Source organism: Lissotriton helveticus, chromosome 6, assembly GCF_964261635.1.
Source record: "Lissotriton helveticus chromosome 6, aLisHel1.1, whole genome shotgun sequence".
Lineage (NCBI taxonomy): Eukaryota > Metazoa > Chordata > Amphibia > Caudata > Salamandridae > Lissotriton > Lissotriton helveticus.
In genome coordinates this window covers 1,259,167,205-1,259,193,547 of record NC_136067.1, presented here as the reverse complement: position 1 = coordinate 1,259,193,547, position 26,343 = coordinate 1,259,167,205, and the positions used below count along the sequence as shown (strand labels likewise).

At 49.4% G+C, this 26,343-nt stretch overlaps 1 protein-coding gene across 1 annotated transcript in view; it reads right to left on the bottom strand.

Annotated features, from left to right (window-relative positions):
* The window catches only part of IGF2R (insulin like growth factor 2 receptor), a 1,933,894-nt gene that overhangs the window by 1,453,444 nt on the left and 454,107 nt on the right, over positions 1-26,343 (bottom strand). The window contains exon 14 of the mRNA XM_078648980.1: positions 12,289-12,426. Within this exon, the coding sequence (XP_078505106.1) occupies positions 12,289-12,426 (138 nt within the window). The remainder of the gene's footprint in view (positions 1-12,288; positions 12,427-26,343) is intronic.

Genomic DNA, 26,343 nt, shown 5'->3' with positions numbered 1-26,343 from the left:
CAGATCACACGCTTCCTCTAAAATGCTTTGGGGGGAGACTTCAACTTTGTGTTCGATCCGGACCTGGATAGATCCAGGGGTCCGCCTCGCCGGCCGTCAGCAGCAGCCATCCACATGCAGGCGGAATTGGTTAAACTTGACCTTGCTGATGTTTGGCGATCCAGGCACCCCACACAGGGAGGGTACACGCACTATTCGGCCTTTCACAACATACATACCAGAATTGATTATTTCCTAGCCTCACAGTCGGTGCTTCATTGTGTTCGGAGTTGTGTGGTGCTCCCGCGCACGTTTTCCGACCATTCCCCCCTACTTTTGACGCTGGTGGTGCCAATAAAGGGAATCCCGCCATTTACTTGGTGATTTCCCCCTTATTCCCTGTTGGATGAGGTGTTCAGAGGAGAAATGGCACATGATATAGATACCTTCTTTGAGACTAATTTGGGGTCAGTGGACAGTTTTCAGACTGTGTGGGACGCATTCAAAGTCTATATCAGGGGGATGGCTATGGCCAAGCATTCTAGTGTCCTTAAGTCCATTAGACAAAGGTTGAAATATCTTGAAACTCAATTGAAGGATCTTGAGACGAGGCAGCAGAACAACCCAAATGATGACGTCACGGCACAGATAAAAACATTACTTTCTGACTATAATGAGGAGGCGGATAGGGAAGTGCAACATATGGGCAAGTAGGCCACAGCTCGGACATATGGGGAAGGGGAGAGGCCCAGCTCAGTGTTAGCCAGAATACTGCGTCAGGAAAGGCGACCTCTGGTGATTGATGAGTTACTAACAGCCACGGGAGAGGTACTTACTGATGAGACGGAGATCCTTGCTGAGTTTAGAGGTTACTACGCGGATCTCTATAAGTCGAAATCCTCCCTGATGGAGGAAGAAATCGATGACTATCTCAGCTACATCAAAATGCCATTCCTGTCTGATACGCAGAGGGAGTTTTTGATGACACCAATCCAGGAAGATGAGATACGGGACGCGTTGGGTGGGATGCGTTCTGGTAGTGCCCCGGGGGCGGATGGCCTCAGTTAGCTTTTACAAAACGTTCATAGACAAATTAATGCCACACCTGATTTCACTATTTGATGATATCTGCGCAGAGGGTAGCATGTCGGCCTCCATGAGTGAGGCGCTGCTGATCACAATTTTGAAACCTGGGAAACCCCCCAATTCTTGCGGTTCCTATAGGCCACTTTACCTAATTAACGTTGATGCCAAACTGTATGCGAAGGTGTTAGCCACGCGTCTTGCTCTGCTTGCTCCGGATCTGGTGGCGCCAGAGCAGGCTGGCTTAGTCCCAGATCGAAATCTCACGTATAATATCCGTACGGTATTGGGCACCATGCAACACGTACGACAAGAGAATAAAGCTCTAGCCATTTTCCTTGATATGGAGAAGGCATTCGACTCTGTGGAATGGCCATTCATGCTTAGAGTATTGCAGAAGCTGGGGTTGGGTGAACCCTTCCTGCAAATGCTGGGGGCCTTGTATTACAAGCCCACTGCAAGGCTACGAATCGGAGATACGGTCACTGAAGCTTTCGAAATAAGCAGGGGAACCAGGCAGGGATGCCCCCTCTCACCCCTATTATATGCGCTGATTGCGGAACCTTTGGCATGTGCGTTCAGGGAATATCATGGTCTGGAGGGCATCAACTTCCCGACGTACAAAATAGGTATCTCCACGTACGCAGACGACACACTGCTGTATGTCCGCGATCCGGAAACAAATCTCAAGTCGGTACTTAGGGAGGTGGTGCGATTTGGGGCCCTTTCAGGGCTGAAAGTTAATTGGACCAAGTCGGTCGCGTTCCCGCTGACACGTCACTGTGCCGTTTGAGATGGAATATCCACTGCAGTGGTCGACAGACCCGGTTCGGTATTTGGGGATACGTTTACATACGGACCCAGAAATACTGATACGGGAGAATTATGGGGTGGCTTTTTCCAAGCTGGTAGATGACGTGGATAGATGGTGCAAACTTCCCCTATCATTAATGGGCAGGATTGCCATCATGAAAATGGTGATCTTGCCAAGGTTCTTGTTTCTGTTCTCTAATATCCCAGTTGTCCTCTCCAAGGTATTTTTTAAACAGCTGACACAAGTACTCATTAAACTTGTGTCGGGGGGTAGGCAACCCAGAATTCAGTGGAAGGTCTTGACTCTACCATACGAGATGGGGGGCCTAGGTGCACCGGACCTGGAGAGATATTACAGGGTGGCGCAGGCGGCTCATCTGCACACATGGATACATGGTAAGCAAAACATCCCACATGTGATACTGGAACGTCTGTTTGTGGAACCTTTTCCCTTGCCGGCCACTGTCTGCTTCCCGGCTGATCGTAGTGTTGGTAGATTGGATTCCATCAAGACCACAAACCATGCTTGGCATGAGTTGATGCGGGCACAGGGCTGCGAACTGCTATATTCCCCACAAATGCAAATTGAATGGGCAGTATGGCTCCCACTACTGAAAGAGAAAGGGGTCAGGAGCGCGCTGCACAAGTTGGGGATCACGAAGTTAGATAACCTATTTGTTGACGGGGTGGTGAGGACCTGGGAGCAATCCCCCCCCCCGCAGACGGCAGCTTCGCTTTTGACGCGCTTCCAGTATCACAGAGTCCGGAGCGCGCTGCAGGACCTCTTGGGCCCGGACCTTGCGGAACCACCTGAGGTTCCGGAACTTACCTATGTGATAAAGGCGGTATCCCCCTGCAAGCTGGTTACGAACCTCAATAAAATGGGAGCTTGGCATAAGCAGCTTCAATATTCCAAGGCTAGAACGGATTGGGAGCCCGATCTCCAAATACAGATAGATGACGAGATGTGGAAGTATTGCTGCACTAGCACTAGGAGACTGTCTCTGAATGGGAGACACAGGTTGGTGCATTTTAAATATCTGCATCGTGTCTACTATAACCCAGAGAGACTACACAGGTATGGGCTACGGCGGGTGGCGGAGTGTGAACGCTGCCACGCGCAAGTGGCTGATTTTATCTACATGGCCTGGAGCTGTCCTGGCATCAGCAAATTCTGGGGGGAAGTTTTCTCGGAACTTAGTCAGATACTAGGCGTAGAGATAAAAGTTAACCAGGCACTAGCACTGCTGGGATACTCGAAACCACTGCCAGTGGCGCTGCGACGACTGGCGGATATGGCGTTGCTGATGGCCAGGCGTGTCATTGCTATTTGCTGGATGAGGGGTCCGTTACCTACAAAGAAGAGGTGGGCTAGGGATATGCTATATTGCTGTACTCAATCTGAAACATACAGTGAATTGCTTCCGCCTAAGAGTCGTCCCAAGAATTTCTGGAGTCTGTATAGGACGTATGTCCACACAAGTGAGGTAGAGGAGGAGTCAGGGCAGGGGGGAAACACTGCTGAGCTTGCTGCACCTGAGGAACACGCAGCGGGGACTGACCCTGGGTATGGGGAGGACACAGAGTGAGCTGAAGTTAGGCCGGGGGTGCTATGTGCCAGCTGGGAGCCCGGGGGTGGAGTATACAGCGCTCTCTAACAGTACCAAGAGATATCTACGAGGGAGGCTGTGTGCGGTTTATGGGGAAAGGGTGGTGGGCTAGAGTCTTGCGGGGTGCTGATCATCCCCTTTCCTCGTTGAGAAAGGTGACTTGAAATTACTTACTTGGGATGTGGAGTGGGTAAGCGAACTGCTGGCATGTCGTGGGTGGGGGGTTGTTGGGGTAGGACTTAGTGATTTCGTTCACATATGGAAGGAATGTTAGTCCTGCGATCTGCTGGGCTAGGCGTGCTAATTGTTTGTATGCAAGTGGACATGCATTTGTAGGGGGGGGTGCGGCGATTTTACTGCCATGGCACTATTGGCTTTCTTGGAGACTATTTTAGACGCGATTGAACTGAACGCCGCCGAGCCTCCGGGATGTCGGCTAAATGGCTGTGTGAGAAGTTCCTGGTTTGATCGAATGTCTTTATTGAACACCAGCTGCCGGCCCCTGGGTTGTAGGCTACACGCCGTGTACAATATTTTTGTGCGAAAATAAAGGTTTTTAAAACTTTTTTTTTTTTAAATGTAAAAAAAAAGGCTTAAATGCCAGAGAGGTAACCTTTGACAGTGCCCAGAGCAGAGCCCTGCTGGGCAAGAGAAAGAAGAAAGAGGAGAACCTCTGAAAGGGGGGCAGAAAGGGGATCCATGGCCTTTGCCGTGCACCATGCCACAAATTTGTTCCACCTGCAGGCGTATATCGATTTTGTGGAGGGACGCCTGGCTGCCAGAATGACATCAAAGACTTCAGGAGGCAAGTCAAATGGCCTCAACTGTCGCCGCTCAATCTCAACGCATGGAGGTGGAGACTGGACTGGTTCGGGTGGAGGACCGCCCCCTGCTGCTGCGACAGAAGGTCCTCCTGAATAGGCAGACGAATCGGGGAATCGACTGACATGCTGAGTAGCTTGGGATACCAGTATCTTCATGCCCAGTCCGGAGCCACAAGGATGACTTGGGCCCGGTCGCGCCTGATCCTCTTCAGCCCTCTGGGCAGGTTTAGGCGGAAAGGCGTACAATAGACCGCAGTTCCACTCGCAACGAAAAGCGTCTCCGAGCGAGTGCCGCCTTGGAAATTCAAACGCGCAGGACTGATGACATTGTGCGTTCTATTCGGTGGCGAATAGATCTAACCAAGGCTCTCCCCATCGCTGAAAGAGGCCTTGCGTCACGCCCGAGTTCAGACGCAATTCGTGATCCATCATGCACCGGCGGCTGAGTTCCTCCGCCCTGGCGTTCAGGGAGCCTGCCGGGTGTTGAACCACCAGGGTGATGCCCTGGCGTGCCAGCCATTGCCAGAGGCGCAGAGCCTCCTGGCAAAGAGTCCACGACCCCACCCCGCCCTGTTTGTTGCAGTACCACATGGCGGTGGTGTTGTCCGTGAACACCTGCACCACACTTCCCCGGACAGAGGGAAAGAATGCCTTCAGTGCAAGCCGGATCGCCCGCAGCTCCAGAAGATTGATGTGGAACCAGGACTCCGCCAGAGCCCAGAGGTCTCTGACCTCCACCTCTCCCATGTGGCCCCCCCAGCCCAGGAGGGACGCCTCCGTCACTACTACGTGCTCCGGTTGGGGTTGGGAGAGGGATTTGCCGCTGACCCAATCGTGGTCCGTGAGCCACCACTGCAACTGTCTCGCAGTGCCCTCCGAGATCAGGATGTGGTCGGACAGGTTGCCCTGATGCTGGGCCCACTGAAACCTCAGGTCCCACTGCAGAGCCCGCATCCGCCACCGGGGCGTGATGCACCAGAAGGATGCAGGAGGCCATCAGCCCCAGGAGCAGCAGTGTCAACCCGACCGAGACTCGGGATAAAGGCCGAAAGATCGGAATCAGAGCCACAATATCCCGAACTCGCTGTTCGGGAGGATAAACCGGAAACTGCGCCGAGTCCAGAACCGCTCCGATGAAGAGGAGCTTCTGAGAGGGACACAGGTGTGACTTCGGCACATTGATGGAGAACCCCAGCAGGTGCAAGAGGTCGGCCGTAGTATGGAGGTGGCTGACGACTGTCTGGGGCGAGCCCGCCTTCAACAACTAGTCGTCGAGATAGAGGAAGACTGACACCCCTAATCTGCGCAGATGGGCTGCGACCACCGCCATCACTTTCATGAACACCCGAGGGGCGCTGGTAAGGCCGAAGGGGAGCACGGTAAACTGAAAGTGCTCGCGACCTATCGTGAACCGCAGGTAAAGCCGGTGGGCCGGGAGGACGGGGATGTGAAAATATGCGTCCTGCAAGTCCAACGCTACCATCCAGTCTTCTGGGTCTAGGGCAGCGAAGACCTGAGCCAAAGTCAGCATCTTGAACTTCTCCTTCTGGAGGAAGCGTTGACGTTCTGCAGGGCCAAGATAAGGTGTAGGCCCCCTTTGCCCTTCTTGGGAACCAGAAAGTAGTGGGAGTAACAACCACACCCTACTTCTGGCCCAGGAACGCGCTTGATGGCCCCCTTGGCCAAGAGGTCCGTAACTTCCTCTTGCAGAAGTTGCAAGTGATCCCCCCCGACATGCGGTGGTACTGCAGTGGCATGGCTGGAGGGGTCGCCTCGAAGGGGCGGGAGTAGCCCCTTCGGACGATTTGCAGCACCCACCTGTCCGATGTGATGGAGCGCCAGTGGAGGAGGTGATGGCGAACCCTGCCCCCCACTGGCGTCGAATGGGCCTGAAAGCTCGGACTAGGAAGGTTTTGAGGCGGATGCTGCGGGGGTGGGTGTGGACTGGCTGCGCCGCTGTCCCCTAGCACCACCATGGCGGTTACCACGTCCGCTGCCGCGCTGGATGTTAGTCTGCGGCGCGTGGCTGGCAGGACGTGAGGGGGCGCCCCTTCCTTGGCCGCGAAAGGCAGAAGTTTGCTGGTGCTGGCCCGACAGGCCCAAGGACATGGCCGTAGCCTTGGAGTCCTTGAAACGATCAACCGCACCGTCTGCCTTGTCGCCAAAGAGGCGACGGCCATCAACTGGCATGTCCATGAGGGAATCCTGGACATCAGCCGAAAAGTTGGCGGACCTCAGCCAGGCATGGCGGCGAACTGCCACCGTCGTGGAAATCGCCCTGCCCAGCGAGTCCGTGGTATCCAGCCCACATCGGATAGAATACCGTGCTGCATCCCGCCCTTCCGCAAGTGCTTGAGCAAGTTTGACCCGGGCCTCCTCCGGCAAACTGGCAGCACGTCCGTGACCGTGTCCCACAGAGAGTGGGTATAACGGCCCAAAAGGCAAGCGTTGTTGACCGACCGCAACCCCAAACTAAGTGAGGAGAACAGTTTCTTACCGAACTGCTCATACCTTTTGGATTCCCGCTCAGGTGGTGCAGTCGGGAATGCGGTCTGGGAGTTAGAGGCCTGGATACCCAGGCTCTCGGGGGTGGGGAGGGCGGACAAGAAGCTAGAGTGGCCGGGCGGTGGCGCCTGGCCACGTTCCGATCTACAGGAGGACCTGTTGTTGGCCTGGACCAATTGCCCAACAGAACGTCAGTAAGGGCCTCATTAAACTGCAGTACAGGCTCCGAAGAGCTTGCCTGCGGTTTAAGGACCTTGGTGAGGAGGTTAGTCCTCACGGCCGCAACGGGGAGCTCAAGACCCAAGGCCTTGGTCGCCCTCGTCAGCACCACGCTGTAAGCAGCCCCCTCCTCCATAGCCACGGTAGGAGGAGAGACAAAGCCAGTGTCGGGCGGAGTGTCCAAACCACTGGCCTCCCCTAGATCCACTGCCCAGTCCTGAAACGACTGGCACTCTCGTGCCAGGGGTCCTCAGACCCCTCCCAATCCCCATCGCATCCCATCTCGTGATAGTCGGGTTCAAAGGAGGGGGCCGGATCATAGAAGAATTGCTTTTTTCTTGGCGTCGAATGCGGCGTCGAGCGACGCCGGATACAGACCCAGGGAGGGACCGGGGACGACATCGTCCGGGGAGGGATCGTAAGGTCGACCAGCGGCGACCCGGATCCGGTGGGGCCCTGCGGTGTCGGGACCGAAGTCGTCGACGGCACCGGGGCCGAAGCACCCGGCCCGCTTGGGCTCCCAGTCGGGGTCGCGGGGCCCGAAGGTGCCACAGCGGGACCCGACGGAGAAGAGTGACCTCACGGTCATGAGGAAGGCATCGATCTCCTCCGGCGTCGCGATCAGCCCAGGGACCGGTGGATATGGAGCTGGCAGCGGCGCCTGCGGCTCCGGCGGAGCCGCGTGGGCGGTGTCGGCCGCATCGCGCAAGCGTCGGGGGGTGTAGTCGGAAGAGCGATGTCATCTCTCCGACTTCTTGTGCCTCTTACCTGAGGACTTGGAGACCGACCAATGGTGTCGATTTGCCGAGCTGCGATGACTGTGCCCCGCGACCGGTCCTTCGACCTCCTCCTCGACCTGGACCGTGAACGGCGCGGGGCCGACTGCCGGAGCTCGTGGCGCTTACGGGACCGCTCCCGCCTAGCCTTCGACGTCGAGGCCCAGCAGTGGGGGCACGACTTGTCATGGTCGGCCCCAAGGCAATACAGGCACCGGCGATGGGGGTCGGTAACAGACAGTCGGTTGCAATCGGCACAGGGCTTGAACCCGGGCATCCCTACCGGCACCGATAGTCTTACGACTCGAAACAGGATCAAAAAGATCGAAAAAGTTAGTCAAAAAGTGACTACGGAGTACTGCGTTTTCCGGATCTGCGCTTGCTGGCGCGGAAAAAAGAAGAACTGACGTCAGCGAGCGAGGGCGGTGTCTAAGTACTCCGGCGACGTCATCCCGGCGCCTACGACTGACGTGGAGCCGCAGGCGACATTTACCGACGCGCAGGGGTACTGCTTCGCAAAACTTTCCGGATCCAGTCTGACGCCTGGGGATATTCTAAGGTAAGGAATCTAACACTAACCTGTTTCTTTCAGATAAGTTTGATACCAAACTTCTCAGTTTTCAGTGGAGCCATTATGATGTTGTGGAGTGCGTAATGACAAACTCCCAGCACCATATGCTCCTAATGGCAGCACTGCACTTATAATGCCCAAGAATGGACTTGGGTACTGTAGGGGTACAGGGCTCATGCACCTGTACCCTCACCAATGGGATAGTGCACCCTGCTAGGAAGGTGACTGATCTATGCCAGGGCAGTGGTTTTGTGGGCATGGCACACAGGGATGTGTAAACAATATGCCTGAGGGGCGCGAATTCGCACCCCACCTGCCGCACTGCAAACGTGGGGAACCTTCCCCTTGCTTGTGTGTCCGTTTCTTCAACGTAATCCAATATAATCAAATGTAACCGTCAGATACCATCGTAATCAAGGTTTATTCAAAACATTATGCAGACTTCAAAACACATCTGAGACCGTGTCCTTTCTCCTCCAATCTTTATTTTAGCATCTTAAAAAGTCTACTGAGTGCCCATGCGGGCTTTTTCACAGTAACTCCATACGTTAGAAGTAAAACAAATAGAGTAGGCTCATCCTGTTATGCTCCCAATGCATTTCGAGCCTCATGGGCTCTTCGTCAGGGGTTTCTTGATGGAACCGCAGCAGGCGGCCTAAACTCCTCTTCCACCTTCCCCATTCTGTTGTCAACAGCATAACAGGATGAGCCTACTCTGTTTCGTTTTACTTCTAATGTACGGAGTTACTGTGAAAAAGCCCGGATGGGCACAAATGCAAGGGGAAGGTTCCCCGCGTTTGCAGTGCGGCAGGTGGGGTGCTAATTAGCGCCCCTCAGGCATATTGTTTACACAATGCTGTGCTTTGGAATGGTATACAGCACCTGTATCGCACGCAGTAAAGGACGACAGAAAATCAGTTAAATAAAAGTTTGAATAATCGAGTAAGGGGAGGAGTGCATTCTCTACATTCTTAAATTGCTACACAGGGAAGTGTGCCATGTCGACTCTTCACTTTGTACTGCACCAAGACACGCAGCCTGCAAAGGCAGTGGCTGTGTGTCAGGGTACAGGACCTCTAAGGGCAGCACAATAAGTTCTGCAGCCCTTAGAAGCCTTCTCTGGTAACGGTGCCCTGGGTACCTGTGGCACCATTTACCAGGGGCTGACATGTGGCCAGAGATGCCAATTGGGTTTAGGTTTAAATACAATTTTAAGGAAGGAACATAGGCCCTGGGTACCTGATTAGCAGGATCCCAGGGCACACTCAGTCAAAGAACATCAGCAATTCAGCAAAAAGTGGGGGCCCACCATGCAAGAAAGAGGGCACTTTCTCGCAGCTGTGAACTAACCTCAGAGCTAAATATGATAAGACCAGAAGATGTGAAGGGAGCACAGTAACAAGGAGTCGGTGCTCCCCAGGAAGGCCTTGCTATAGTTGAATGGGCAACTAAAGAAAGACAGTACAGGGTCTGGGCTTGGTGATCTCTTAAACAGGACAACCAACAATGAACAGCGGTGAAGGATGTTTTAAAGACATGGTTTGGTATTTCCAACAGGAAGCATTTGCTGGAGAGCTAAAGCAGCTGCCTCACATACAAACATTTGAAAAACATATCAAACTAAGTTGAAGGGAACTGAGGCGTCACTGAATGCCACCTATGGATTGCTAATCATGGGGGGAGGAAGACACCCACAATAGCTGGCAAGAGGAGATATATTGTTCAAAGAGTTCGGAAAGTGGACATACTTAAGACTAGAATTACAACAGTAGACTATTGCTCCAAAAATGCCAGCTTAAGAGAAGTCACTGTGTCCATAAATAACATTGCCATATTCAAGCTAATCAGAATGAGACAAAATAGTGCTTGAAACATTCAGTATGTTGCTGTAGATGCCATCTAAAGTTCATATTATGAAAACATTCAAAACAGTCATTGATGTTTATTAAAACACACTTCGGCTGCCTTTGGTGAATCAGAGTCATACCTCAGAAATAAATGTCAAACAACATGCACAAATAATAGACTACAACCAATAATGTTATGTAAAATAAATGTTAACTCAGCAAAAATGATGAGAAACACTTTATGCCAAGGGCACTTGGGATGCTGGTCTGAGAGAGCTAGGTGAAGGAGGGAATGTATTGGTTCTTTCTTTGCATGACATGTCAAAGCTCGCTGCAAAAAAAGAGGATCAAAAATAACTGTTCTTGGGAAAAACATAACATCTGTAGTTTAGTGGACAAACTGGATCAATGACTAAGAACTATTGAGCTTCTCGTCAGAGTACTGGCAAGATTACCTGAATGAGCGATTACAATAATACAGGCAGTTGTTGGGTTTTAGCCTTCAATGGAAATCCTTCTTAGCACCCGTTGATCAAAATGTTGGATCATTCTTTGGCACACGTTCCCTTTCAACAAGGTCAGAGGTGTACTCCTTTATTCCTCTTGAGGGTCATTTCTCTTCACGTTGGGGACCTGTAGCTGAAAAACTTCACCGACCTATCTGATTTCTGATGATTCCCATTTTAATAGATAGTACGTTTATCCAAAATGTCAGACTTTGGGGGCCATTGGAACTTTTGGAGGGACAAATTCTGTTGATCTAGCATTCAGTGGTTTCGATAACCGAGGCACTTTATTTCAACGGGCTACTTTGGTTTACAATTACTGACTAGGACCAGAGGAAAGACACCTGCATTGCTTCTTATTTTGTTTCTTTTGGCAAATAGCAGTAGTGGTGAAATTATCAAAATGTGGTGATAACATACACTGCTCTCCGTAAGATCACTTTAAATGAGTTAAGGTTGTTTGTGCTGTGTGATTCATGGGATGGGGTACACTTGCATTTGCACTGGGGAATTTGACTGGTGTAGATTTAGACCCTTTGGTCTCTCTGGTTTCTTTTATGTAGATGAGTAACTTAGTCATTTCAGATAATTCTTTCTTGAGCTGGGCCATTTTATTTGCTTGAGTTTGGACCTTCAGTATTAAGTCCTTGTAAACCTGTATTCAATGTATGGCATTTCCCTGGAATGTTTTTGAGGGGCCTCGGGCACGTCTATATACCAAGGAGGTGATTTCACAAACAAAACTAGAGAGAGATATTCTATGACCCTGTCTAAACCTGTTTTACACAGTTTTACTATCTACAAAACAGGTGTAATAGTATGCCTAGAAAGTCATGTAAGGGGCAGGATTGTAAGTAGGCTATTATTAGTGTCATTTGACTTGCAGACTGCCTATTCCCCCTATACAGCATTATACATAGTGTACATAGTATGCACAGTGGGAAGGACTGCTGTTGCATGTGTTTTTTTCTCTGTGCGGTAACATTTTTACCGATGGAGAACACATTTCCCTGGTACACCCAGCCCATTAGGAAATAATGTGTCCCCCCTGCCTATCCTTAAAGGAGTAACTCAAGTCCTCGGCTGGAGTAGCCTTCTGACCATTTCCAGTGTGGGTAACGGCTGTACAGAAACATACATTTTTGTGGGCATCCATACACTTACAGGGCAAACTACACCTTGTAATGTCCACTTCCCAGCCTCTGCCTATGATTTAGTTCTGCAGATATCTCCACACTCACAATAGTTAATTGATGCCTAACAGGAATACTTTTTTAAATTCCTGGCCAGCATAAACAGAGGTGTTTTCAGTTATAAACAAATGTTTACAGCCAAAATCTCCTACCAGGTTAATAGAAAAACATTATTGCACCTATAATTCCAAAATCCTACTCACATAATTGAGCATAAGTAAACATATATTTCACCAGCTATTAGCCCATAGCTAACCCTCAGAAGTCTATGAATGCCACCGGCGCTTTCATAAGGTGGGTTACCACTTCTACCATAAGGATGTGTACAGCTGCCCATACTACTGGAAATAAAAGTTACATACCTGCCAGGGTATCAGACACTCGACAATTGTTTCCTTCTGTCTTGGAGAGGACACAAGCAGCAGCAGTATGCCATTCAAATTCGTACAAGCATTTTTCACTGTCGAAGTTCATTAACACAGGAGCGCTCTCTAGATCTCCTGCCAACAACACAAAAGGAGATTGGTATTTGGAAGGTACCACCTATTTTAGGGAACATTTTCACAGACAGTTATTTGCAATTCTCAACAAGTTTTCTTCAGAAAGTAAAGGAACAACAAATGTTACCCGGTGGAGTAAGTTAATGCAGGATCTTGTATCAGAGTAAATAAGTCAGTGCTTTTGGAATATGAAGAAGCTCTCTTAGCTCTCTATTGAATAACAGTGCTATAGATAAAAATGTCCACAGCGTGGTTGTCAATCTACCAACGTGCAGGGATGTGGAATTCCTATCGCCTGAGGCCCAGTACATACCATTTGGAATCAAGTGCAACACATTTTTGTGCTATTTTGTTGCACTGGACAGATAGGCCCAGTTCCCTGCAGCAGAAACCATTTGGCTGGAAGGATACAGTACAACAGTAGGACATTTTGAAAGAGGATTGTCTTGCGCTAAAGACAAGATTTTAATCCACATGTACAAGTAGTTAAAACTTGAATATAATATTAATACTTAAATCTTTACAATTAGGGCAAGCGCTCTAAAGAAATGCGAGTTGTGAGCTCGCCTTTCATCACTGACAGTGGTGCAGATATAAACAAGCATTTACAATGCAATGGTTTCGCCTTTGTTAAAGTTTGAGCTTTTGGTATTGCTTTTGACAAATGAAATACACTTTTTTTTTTACTTGTAATCGACTTTATCATATTTTACATGATGTTTGTTGTGTTATTTGCATAAATATTTTTAGGGCTCGGCATGGGTGTAGCTTCAGGAGGGGTGTTACACACCCCTAATAAATGTCTTTTCCGTTATATAGTTGGGTACCGGTGGTTTCAGTCGGTTATGGTGACGCGTCCGTTGTATTTCACCAGTCATTTTTCCATACACAGACAAAAACGCACACACTCGCTCGGTTTTAAAAGTCTTAAAAATATTAGTTACTTTACTCTCCCTGTAAATTTGTTAGCTCGCCCACCTAACCCTTCTAACCACACACACTTCCTAGCATAGCGTGCTACACATGTTGGTGGCTTAAGTGCACCACATAAGTGAGCGCTCTATAAACGCTGCAATACAATGAAATACAGCGCAGCAGACAGCGCGGATGACCTGCTCACGCACATCGGTCCACGGGGCAGAGGGTCCTGGCATGTGTGGGCGCGGTACTCACCCCGGGCAGCATCGCCGGACCCTCCTCCTCTGCGGCTCCGACCTCGACAGAGAGGATGCAGGAAAAGCTTCCGGATCACAGGTCTGTGCTCAGCAGTGTCTGGGCTGGGCTGCCTCCCGGTGGCAGCGCAGTGGGCCCGGGCACCGGTAGCACGACTAGGCACGCATGCCCCCTCCCTCCGCCGGCGTCCCCGCCCCGCATGGTCACACCGTGCCTCCCCGCCCAGCCGAGCCCAGGGCAACTGAGGACAACGGGGCAGAAGTCTCCCCGCGTCCAGGGCAACTGAGCGCTGCGTAGACCGAGGAGTCACCTGATCCCGTATGCAGCCCTCATGGAAGCGATAAACTGAAAATAACCTACTCCTCGGGGCAACCTCAGCTCCAGCCCCTCGCCCGCCCACTGGACCTTGGTCTCCAGCGCCAGCCTCGGTTAAACCAGTGACCAGCTGGAGGTGCGGACGCTCCTGCTCACAGCAAGCGTGTCCCGGCGCCACCCCTCGCACCGTGTGCTCGTGTGGGGCGCGAACCCCCGGGGAGGAAGCGGAGGCCAGTGAGAACTTAAATCTTGCAGCCAACTCCAGCAACAGACACTTCTAAAAAGAACAAAACAGGCCGACACGAAAAAAAAAAAATAGCACACACCCACCGCCGCGATGACGATCAGAAAAGGGTGGAGAGGGAAGAAATCGCGGGAACGCCCACGAATCTGGTCGGGCCATGACGGACAGATCTCTGTTCCAATGGCTAGCCTCCATTTATGGAGCTAGCCAATGGAACAGAGGGCGGATTCCCAAGCCACATAGTATTCTCATTAGGTTTTCGCCTGCGCGAAAAGCTGCGCAGTGCGCAGCTTTCACTTAGGCGAAACCTAAAAAGCGTACATGTTAGCAAGATTTAACAATCTGATGGATATTATGCTCTCAGGATAATCCCCGATTAAATCCAAATACATGGACAAGCATGAAGTCATAATTGAGAATTTTTGTGTTCAAAATAAAATGCACACAAAAAAATGCAGCCTAGAAAAAAAGTGCTGTGCTAACCTACTGTGCACCTTTAGATAACCTTTCTCGGAGGCATCATGTATTAAAACGTGGGTGATACACTCCAATACTTAAAAAAAAGATTAATAATGGAGAATTGGTGTTAAACTATTATAAGCATCTTGAAAATAAATTAGGTGCCCAATTATTAAAGAAAGTCACAAAAGTACACCTTTACGTGTATGTTGTTACACTGGTACAAAATTAAGACCTTCCTGGATTCACAAAAGTTTACAGAAGTAGGCCTAGAACTGCACTCCTAGCAAACCTTTGTGATTTACATTTTCATCAGAGCAAATATATACATGTATTTTTGCAACACAATTTTATTGAGCTTTCCACAAGCAAATACATGCATAAAGCTAAAATCTGCAAAGTGACTGCAAATTCACTTTCCTTACACTCATTTTTCTCCATGTGGCAGCAGGTTTAGTCCTACCTTGCCAGGAGTATATTTCTATTTTTTCCAGTGAGGGAAGAGATTAGAGAGAAGTTGTGAATCTCCTTAAACATGTAAATTTGTGGGTGTGCACTGGGCATTTCAACCCTGCAGCTACCTCTTTCTGCCTAATTACATTCCTGTTTGTAGATTACTGGAAAAATTACAGCCTTGCTATCACCAAAAGGGACAAGTGGACTTGTTTATCGAAAAAATAGATTTCTGAAGCGTCCTGTTCTTTGGTAAAAAGACATTTCATACAATTTCACACCCTGAACTCAATGGTAAGGGAAGTGACATCATACTAACTCAACGGCTGCCTCTTTGCTGCTGTATGTATAGCTGAAAAGAAAGGAGTGCCACTCCATTGATGGGTTCTGAGACAAGGTGTAGCAAGAGCAGTGCCAGGACTACCAAGGGTTCTCAGGCCCAGAGTGAATGATAGAGATAGATGTTCATACAGTACCATGCCAGAGTTATTCAAAACAGATCAGTATACATCACCAACTAAGATGGCTTAGTACCTCAATGAAGGTATTGTTATTGATGTGCAGCATAATAGGTGTTCCAGGTTCACTGTGTCTTAAAGAAGCCATTCAGGAGCCAGTAGGGAAAAAGGTGCCTCTAGAATGCAGAATGGATTTACCCACATGATTAGAGAGAGTCCACAGATAAGAATGCTTAGGAGATGTTCCAATGAATTTGGTGAAATATAGGAGTATGGGGCGTAGGTTGACTATTCACCCCAACAGTAAGCAGTGAATGATTGGTCGACCAAGGTTTAAAGTGTGTGTGGGTGGGGGGGGGGGGTGGACATTATTCTCCGGTCACATTGGAAAATAACTTCCAGGAAATTGCCTAACTCAGGCCCTATCGAGGCCATGTATTTCAGCATCACGGACCCCACTCGTATGGTCCTGGCAGGCGCCTTAATCTACAACCCCCCTGGAACACAGCCCTCTCACCTTACTGAGTTATTGGCCACCCTGGCGGACCTCTCCCTTAAAGACCCGCATTTTACCATCTTAGGTGACTTCAACCTACATGTGGATGATCCTTCCTGTCCAAAAGCGAGGTCCCTTGTAGAAACACTAGCAGGAATAAACTTGGACCTGAGAGTTCATAGTCCCACCCATACGGCAGGCCACACCCTAGACTTGATCTTCTCGAGCCTATCAGCCCTCTCTACTCTGACTCCATGCCCACTGGCCTGGTCCGATCACTCACTCATCCCTTTCACCCTATCTATCCCCCCCCCTCCAGTATTCATGAATAGTGTAAAACCCAACCTGGGCAGGAAATGGTCAAGTATGACGCCCTTGAACCAGTACTCTCTAACATGGAGTGGCACCCGACTAAGGATATAGACGCTGATGTGGAAAAACTTAATTCCACTCTTATCACAGCGATTAATATGATCGCCCCCTTACCACCCCTCTCCTCTGCTAGAGCAAAGCCCTCCGCCCCATGGTTTTACCCGGAGCTCCGTATGGAAAAAAGCAAGTGCAAAAAACTCGAGCGCCAATGGCGACGCACTTACGACTATCGAAAAAAATATATATAGAGCTGCGCTAAAAAGGTTTCACAAGCTAAAACAAGTCACTATGAAGGAATACTTCTCCAACAAGATTAACTCCGCTGACAATTCGGCCAAAACCCTCTTTCAAATCGTGAAAGATTTTACAAAGCCTTCAGCACTTACCCGTCTCTCCTCACCGAGTCAAGAACTCTGTGATGACCGATCACACTTTTTTCATCACAAAATAGTGGATATTTTTTCCTCTTTTACTCCATCTAAAGGACTTGGTGAGGCGATATCAGTCCATCCCCTCCACCGGCCTGCACCTCCACATTTGAAGCATTCGATTCCATCATAAGAGACTCTGTCCAACACAGAATGGAAAAATTTAAATCTGGCTCTCCCCTAGAACCTGTCCCAGCTCAAATATTCACGCAGCTGAGCCCACTTACCACCACCCCCTTAATCTCCATTTGGAATATATCACTCTCCTCTGGCCAATTCCCGTCCGAATGGAAACAGGCAATGCTAATCCCCATTCTGAAGAAAGCGGATGCTGACCCGTCGGTACTTAGCAACTACCGACCCATCTCTCTCCTCCCTAAAGCTGCCAAAATTCTGGAAAAAGTAGTACAGGAGCAATTGGCTGACTACCTGGAATCCAACGCCCTCCTGCATGACTCTCAATCCGGATTTAGATCCGGATATAGCACAGAGACGGCCCTTCTGGAAGTATCAGAGACCATAAGAGAGAGCGTGGACAGAGATGAGGTGGCCATGTTGGTGCTCCTCGATCTGTCCGCGGCTTTCGACACCGTGACCCACTCCATACTACTGAAAAGGTTGCGTGACCTAGGAATACAGGGCACTCCACTGGCTTGGATAAAATCATTCCTGTCAGGTAGAACGCAACAGGTATGGTGTCGCCCCTACTTGTCAAAAGATAAGAAGCCCCTGGACTGTGGAGTCCCTCAGGGGTCGGCCCTCAGCCCTTTTTTTTTAATGTTTACATGTCGGTGTTAGGACTGTGGTGTCAGAGTGGTCTCTTACGCTGATGATACTCAGCTTATTTTCTCCTTTAGAGACCACTCTGACAAAGGACTCGATAATTTTAAATCTTGCCTCGCCAATATTGTTCAGTGGATGACATCTAATACATTAAAACTGAACACCGAGAAAACTGAAGTGCTATTTTTTTATCTGAAAACCCCTCTGCTGCCTTCCGCATGGTGGCCGACTGAGCTGAACCCACCCCCATCCCTGCCAACTCTGCCCGGAACCTTGGGTTTCTTTTTGACAATGAACTCTCATGCAAAATACAAATCCAAAAGGTCACATCTGCCTGTTTTGGCAAATTATAAATGATTAAAAAAATCTCCCCCTATCTGTCCAGGGACTCGATGAGAACTGTCGTGCACGCCCTCATCACTTCACACTTGGGCTACTCCAATATTTTTTTTGTAGGGGCGCTTGCATACTTACGTCATCGACTACAGATTGTCCAGAACGCGGCGGCAAGACTGATCCGTCATGTCCCTTATCGTCACTCCATCTCCCCGTACCTAAAGAACTTGCATTGGTTTCAGATCTCACAGCGCATCCAGTTCAAAGCCCTGATCCTGGCCTTCAGAGCACTCAATGGGTTTGGGCCAGGTTATCTCAGAGACAGATTGAAGCAGGTCCAAACAGTCCGCCCCCTTAGATCCAACCACCTCCGTCTCCTACTACCGCCCCGCTTTCATCGCTCTGGAAGAGGAGGTAGAGCTTTCGCAGTGGTCACTGCTAAGCTGTGGAACTCCCTACCGCTTAACCTCAGACTCATTGAATTAGAACCCCTCTTCAGGTCCAAATTGAAAACATACCTGTTCTCCTGCTACTAGCTGCCTCGATGACTACCGTTTCTGTCCACAGTGCCGGGACACCCCCGGTGGGGGTAGCCGTGCGCTTAACCAAATTCCAATAATAATCATTGGTAACTGAATACCGTAGGTGTGAATGAAGAGTGTTTGGATGTGAACAATGTAGACAGACTTGATCAAAGCAAGACAAATAGTAGTCTTCAGCAGGAAGAAAGTCAAGTTGATACGAGAAATGATAAAGTAAATGCTGAACTCTGAGGAGCAGGGAAATGCTGGACCTTCAGGATCATCTATGGAGGATCTCTTTTCTTCTCTATCTGTAGATATCAGAAATAGATTCTCCGTCTCCGAAGCAAATCAAGGGGAGATTCGGCTCTTTTGAGAGTCATTAGAGAAGAAAGTTGATCTCTTAAACTCCAGAACTGTGGCTTTAGAAACCTTTGTGGGGGAAATGAGAGAGGACATGGGAGCTGCTAAATTGTTCAACTAAAGAAAGATGAGGCATCACTACTGGACAGGCTTGAGTCATTAGAGAACAACTCACAGAGAAATAATCTCAGTCTTCTGAATGTACCGGAAGGCAGAGAAGGAGGCGACATCAAATCCTTCATAGCGACTCTCATAAAGGAGTCAATACAAATAGAGAAAACAGAGGAAGATCTGAAGAGAGATATTCAGAGGATTCACAGAGATCCTTTTAAGAGACATCCAAACCGCCCTAAGCCAAGGAAGATTCTTATAAACTTCCTAATATTTTCTTTAAAGGAAAAAATTCTAAGTTGTGCTTTGAAACAAAAATCATTTTAACCTACAGATTTTTCCTTTGAAATTCGTAACCGATCCAGCCCGGGTCACATTGGATAGAAAATGGGAGCTGGGGAAAAAGAATTTAGAAAATTGGGCGCGACCGTTCAACTAAAGTTCCCTGCACTTTTAAAAATTATGCATAACAATAAGATGTATAATTTAAAGTCAGTTTCGGAGGCAGATGAACTTTAGCAATGTCTAAACAAAACTCCAAAATAGATAAGTAGTGAGTTCTTATATTATGACACTATTTCTTTTATTTTTGAGGAGGGTGGAGGTTCTTTTCTTTTTTTTCTTATTCTTACATGGATTAAGATTAAAACCAAGACCCTAATTTAAGCTTGAACTTAAAAGTTAAAAAAAAAAAAAAAATCTTCAGAAGAGAAAAACGGATCATTACATAGAGGTAGTACCACAAGCATAGAGGGACTTCTTGGGTGCCCCGGTAGCATCATCTGGACTTCTAGTCCAGATGAATGAGGGTTGGGTTCTCCAGGGAGGGAAGCTGGGGAGGGTTTCCTATAGGGCTCGAGAGGGAACACGGGGTGAGGAGCATGAGGGGAAAAAAAGAAAAAAATAATCCTCGTTTGTCCAATGGTCGAATAAACGTATACTTATTAAGTGGGACAGATTGGTTTTGGGTATTTTGGAAGTGGAGTGGTAAGAGATGTAGCACCCTAAAGTCTTTCGTTTTCAAACCATCGTGAATAACGCACAATTCTTATCCTGGAACGTAGATGGCTTGAGAGTAAAATCTAGAAGGGCAAACATTATACAATATTTGAAGGATTCCCCTGCTCAGGTCATCATCCTACAGGAGACTCACCTTTTGAAGGCGGAATTACAGGAAATGTTTAGCAAAGCTAAATGGATAGAACATCTTATTTGCTCAAATCAGAGCGCTAATACCAAAGGTGTGGCCATTTTAGTCAAGAACCACGCTAAGGTTAGAGTATTAAAATCTCTGACAGACCCAGGTGGTAGGTGGGTTATTGCTATACTTTCTATTGGAGACTTTATGGTGACAGTAGCGGGATATTATGGGCCGAACCAAGATGATCCTTTCGTGCTAAAAGCTATTTTTTCGCATCTTCTCGAATTTCCAGAGCCTATTATTTTCGCAGGTGACTTTAATGTCGTTCTTAATCCTTTATTAGATAGATCCCCAATTAGTAGGGCGAACACATCACCTAAATCCCAGGCATATTTGCAAACAATGATGACACAGATGGGGTTGTGTGATGCGTGGAGAGAGAGATCAGGCTCTCAGCTAGGTGTTTCCTTTTATAATAATAAATATCACCATAAATCCAGAATAGACTACATACTAGTCAGTCATGACATGAAAGGTAAAATTAAAGATTTAGGTTATCTAACTCCTCATTTGTCTGACCTTGCTGGAGAATACATGGGTCTAGTGTTGGAAGGGAGAGAACGTCCAAGGATATGGACATTCGATCGCTCTCTATTATTTGATAAATCTGAAATAGATTATTTATCTTTGGAGTCGGAGTCTTTTTTAACATAAATATAGGTTGCGCTGAGATCTCTGTAGTATGGGACGCTTGGAAGGCCTTTTTAAGGGGCACAGTTATGAGTAGGGTTAGTTATAAGAACAAGAAGTACAGGGAAGAGGTTATGCAAATAGAGTCAGAGATGAAGTTAGTAGAGACGATTATAATCATTGAGACCGACTCTTTAAACCTCCAAGAACATCTGGCGAAGTTATCAAGTCTGAAAAATCAGCTGGAAAATATAATTCAGTTAAGGCTCACCAAATAATCAATCAATCAATCAATAAATTTATAGAGCACGCTACTCACCCGTGAGGGTCTCAAGGCGCTGAAGGGAGGGGGTTGCTGCTATTACTCGAAAAGCCAGGTCTTGAGGTGTTTCCTGAAGGTGAGATGGTCTTGGGTCAGTCGTAGGTGGGTGGCGAGGGAGTTCCATGTCTTGGCGGCCAGGTAGGAGAACGATCTTCCTCCGGTGGTGGTTCTGTGAATCCGTGGGACGGTGGCGAGGGCGAGGCTGGCGGAGCGGAGCTGGCGGGTCGGAGTGTAGAACGTGAGGCGGTTGTTGAGGTATTCGGGGACCATGTCGTGGAGCGCTTTGTGTGCGTGGGTGAGGAGCCTGAACGTGATCCTTTTGCTGACGGGGAGCCAGTGCAGGCTTCTCAGGTGGGCAGATATGTGGCTGTGGCGAGGGATGTCGAGGATGAGTCGTGCGGAGGCGTTCTGTTGCGCTGAAGTCTTTTCTGAAGTTTGGCTGTGGTTCCTGCATATAGGGCGTTCCCGTAGGTCAGTCGGCTGGTGACGAGGGCCTGGGTGACCGTCTTTCCGGTTCCGGTGGGGATCCACCGGAAGATTTTTCTGAGCGTGCGCAGGGTGTGGAAGCATGAGGATGAGATGGCGTTGACTTGCTTGGTCATCGTGAGGGAGGAGTCCAGGATGAATCCCAGGTTGTGTGCGTGGTCCGTGGGTCTCGGTGCGGAGCCCAGCGCTGTGGGCCACCATGAGTCGTCCAAGGCAGAAGGGGACTGTCCGAGGATTAGGATCTCCGTCTTGTCTGAGTTCAGTTTCAAACGTCTGAGCTTCATCCATTCCGCGACTTCTTTCATTCCTTCCTGGAGGTTAGTTTTGGCGGTGGCTGGGTCTTTGGTGAGGGAAAGTATCAGCTGGGTGTCGTCGGCGTAGGAGATGATGTTGAGATTGTGTTTGCGTGCGATGGCGGCGAGGGGGCTCATGTAGAAATTGAAGAGGGTTGGGCTGGGTGAAGAGCCTTGGGGTACGCCGCAGATGATCTTGGTGGCCGCAGAGCGGAGGGAGGGAGGCGGACTCTCTGGGTTCTGTTGGAGAGGAACGAGGTGATCCAGTCCAGGGCTTTTCCTTGTATCCCAGCGTTGTGGAGGCGGGTTATTAGAGTGCGGTGGCAGACGGTTTCAAAGGCGGCTGAGAGGTCTAGGAGGATGAGGGCGGTTGTTTCCCCGTTGTCAAGCAAGGTCCTGATGTCGTCGGTGGCTGCGATGAGGGCGGTCTCGGTGCTGTGGTTGGCTCAAAATCCGGACTGGGATGGGTCGAGGGAGTCATTTGCCTCGAGGAATGTGTTCAGCTGTTTATTGGCTGCCTTCTCGATTACTTTTGCAGGGAAGGGAAGAAGAGAGATGGGGCGGAAGTTCTTGACGTCTTTAGGGTCCGCTGTGGGTTTCTTCAGGAGGGCGTTGATTTCTGCATGCTTCCAGCTCTCTGGGAAGGTGGCGGACGGGAAGGAGTTGTTTATGACATTCCGGAGGTGGGGTGCGATGATGGTGTCGGCTTTGTTGAAGATGTGGTGAGGGCATGGGTCAGAGGGATGTTGTTCATGACGTGGATGGTGTCTTCAGTGCTGATGAGGGTCCAGGCGCTGAGGGTGGTGGTGGGGGGCGTTGGTTTGGTGACTGGAGGCGGAGTCTGGGTGCCGAAGCGGTCGTGTATATCGGCAACCTTGCGGTAGAAGTACGTGGGAAGGGAGTTGCAGAGGTCTTGCGACGGTGTGATGTCGTTGCTGCTGGCACTGGGATTGGAGAGTTCTTGTACGATGTTGAAGAGTTCCTTGCTGTTGTGTGTGTTGTTGTCCAGCCGCTGAACAATGTCCTTTTGGTGGTGCGGATCAGCTGGTGGTGTTTGCGAGTGGCGTTTTTGAGAGCGGTCATGTTTTCTGTCATCTGTTCGTGGTGCCAGGTTTTCTCGAGAGTTTGGCAGGATTTCTTTGATTCTTTGAGGGCGTCGGGGAACCATGTGGTTTTCCTGTTGCCGGTTTTGCTGGGGGGTTTTTTAGTGGAGCAAGGGCGTCGGCCCAGTTGGTGATCCATTGTGCGAGATTGTGGGTTGCGTTGTTGCTGTCAGAGGTGTCGGTTAGTGGGTTCTGGCTCAGTGATGTGGTTAGCTGGTCTGTGGTGACTTTGCTCCAGAGTCTGCGGGGGATCTGTTGCGGGCGGTGGTGGGATGTAGTCTTCTTAAAGGTGAAATGGATGCAGCAGTGGTCGGTCCAGTGTAGCCCGGTGGAGTGGCTGAAGGAGACGTGGTTTCTGGTGGAGAAGATGGGGTCGAGTGTGTGGCCGGCGTAGTGGGTGCGGGTGTTCACCAGTTGCTTGAGTCCGAGGTTGTCGAGCAGGGTGTTGGTGTTGTTGTCGTTATTATTCTCCAGGTGGAAGTTCAGGTCCCCCAGGAGGATGTATTCCGATGAGGCGAGGGCATGGGGGCTGATGAAGTCGGCGATGGTTTCACTGAATTGTGTGCGCGGGCCCGGGGGTCTGTAGATGAGGGTTCCTCTGAGGGTGGTCTTTGGGTCGGTGTGGATCTGAAAGTGTAGGTGTTCGGCGGCGGTGAGGGTGTCTTCGGTGTTGGTCGTGACGTTGATGGTGTTCCTGTAGATGATGGCGATTTCTCCTCCGGTTTGGTTGGCGCAGTCCTTACGGGTGATCTTGTAGCCGTCCGGGATGGCTATGGCGATGTCGGGGCTGAGGAGGCGTTCATCCAGGTTTCCGGGAGGAAGGCGACGTCCGGTGCTGTTGTATCGAGGAGGTTCCAGAGTTCGACGGCGTGCTTGTGGACAGAGCGGGTGTTGAATAGGATGCACTTGAGGTGGTTGTTGATGTTGCTTGGTCCGGGGGGTGGGGTGCAGGTTCGGAGGCAGGTGAATTTGCAGGCTTGGCAGGTGAAGGGTCCGTGGGTGCGCTTCGGGGTGGCTTGGTAGCAGGCGGGTAGTCATCCGTTGTTGAGTGCGTTGAGAGCGGCGGTCTAGTATCTCAGACGGGTTTCCTGGCTTAGGCGGAGGTCCGGGGTACTGGCGCTGGACGCGGTCCAGGCGCAGACGGGCGCAGACGGGCTTGCCTTTGGTGCGCCTTCGGCCCGCCCGCTGTGCGGCCGCTGCGCGGCCTCCATATGAGGAGCTGTGGGAGGGAGGAGCAGCTGGGAGGCGGGAGTGGGGCGGAGAATGGGACAGCAGGGGGGCGGGGCCGCACAGGACGCAGCGGCGGGAAAGCGTGAGGGGGCGGGAGGGAGAACCAGAAGGCAAACGGGGGCGGGGGGAAGAGGGTACAGAGGGCACAGAATAAAAACTGGCACAAAGAGCATAGAATAAAAAAGCGGGCACAAAGGGCACAGAGGAAAAAAAGGGAAAAGAGGCAGCAAGTCACGGAGACAGACAGGCACGCGAGCAGAGTGGCAAGCACAGTGGCAGCGGGAACAGCGGCACAGGAGGACCGTGTAGCGGCTGAGGGAGGGTGACCTACCTGGTGACAGGGTTAATAATCGGAGGCTAGTAAGCTTGCCCACTTTGAATATGGAGAGGGGGGCCAGTAAACTATTGGCGTGGAAGGTTAAGGCTGACAGAGCATGTAATTTGATCAAACGGATAGATAATGGGGATCATAGTATATCTGTCTTTACGGATGAAGAGATTGGTGATGCTTTTTTCACCTTTTTCCAGGACTTATACAAGGAAGATAATGCAGTTGAGACTACTAGTGCTAGTGATTGGTTAATGGGAGTTGGGCTTTCCTCCTTAAACTCCTCACAGCAAAAGAACCTGGATCAAGATATATCTCAGATGGAAGTTAGAAAGGCAATCTCCGCTTGTAAAGGTGGGAAGGCTGCGGGGCCTGATGGGCTGCCCGCAGAGTTGTACAGATCTTGAGGAGAGGCAGTAATTCCAATTATGACAATTCTTTTTAATAAAATTCTTGTAGAAGGTGCTAGGCTTCCGGCTTCATGGGAAGAAGCCACCATTTCTCCGATTTTGAAGCCAGGAAAAAAATCCAGCAGAATGTGGGTCTTATAGACCCATTTCACATTTAAACACTGATTATAAAGTTTTTACGAGTATTTTAGCGGATAGGTTGGGAACAGTGGCTGGTGGATTACTCCATTCTGATCAGAAAGGTTTCGTGATGGGTAGAAATCTTTCAAATCTTACATATGACTTGATAGGTGCCATAGATATGGCCTCAACCTTTTCGTTACCCCTTGCAGCTATAACACTTGATGCCACCAAAGAGTTTGAAAGGGTCTACTGGGTCTATTTTGCTGCAGTATTGGATAAGTTTGGTTTTGGAGAGTAATTCTGCCGAGCTATACAGCTTATTTATCACAACCCCTCAGCTAAACTGTTGGTCAATGGCACACTGACAAACCCATTTAAAATCACTAGGGGAACTAGACAGGACGGCCCCCTCTCCCCGCTTCTTTTTGACCTATATATAGAGCCCTTTGCTCAACGTTTGAGAGATGAAGTAGGCATTCCACCTTTTAGATTCGGGGAATGGGAGAGGAAGGTAGCTCTTTATGCAGACGATGTTTTAATCCTCTCGCATGATTTGGAAACGTCTTTCCCTCAAATTATTAAGCTGGCACAAGACTTTGGGCAGGTTTCCGGTTATGAGATAAATACAGATAAAACAGATATCACGACATGGAACCTGCCAGTCTGTCAGCTGCTGTCAAAGCAAGAAATAAGATACTTGGGAGTTAAGATTGTCCAGAACATCGACAAGATAGCAGAGACCAACTTAATCAATGTATCCTAAGAATGTCTGAGGCTTATGAAGTCCTGGGCCCACCTCCCACTGACTATTTTGGGAAGGATACATCTGATTAGGATGGTTATACTGCCTAAAATCACTTTTATTTTTGATACCATTCCCTTGTACTTTGATAAGAGAGAGATCGATAAGCTTCAGCAAGCAATACATTAATTTGCATGGGCATATAAGGCTACCGGGTTAGCTTGGAGAAAGCTTAGGCGAAGAAGGGAGGTTTAACATTGCCAGATCTGCAGGACTATGCATGGGCGTTCCAGATGTCACATGCAAGAATGTTCATAAAAACACCAGAACATACAGGGGTCATGTTCTCCGTCATGTTAAAAGACAGGGGTCATGTTCTCCGCCATGTTAAAAGAAGGGGATCTTCCTCAAGAGGGATATTTCTTCAAATCTGGGGACCAAGAGTTCTTCAAAAAGATTAGGCTGAAAGTACTGCTGGGGATGGCTCGTAATTGGGCTAGAATTAAACAATGTACAGGCCTAAATTATTTCTCGCGT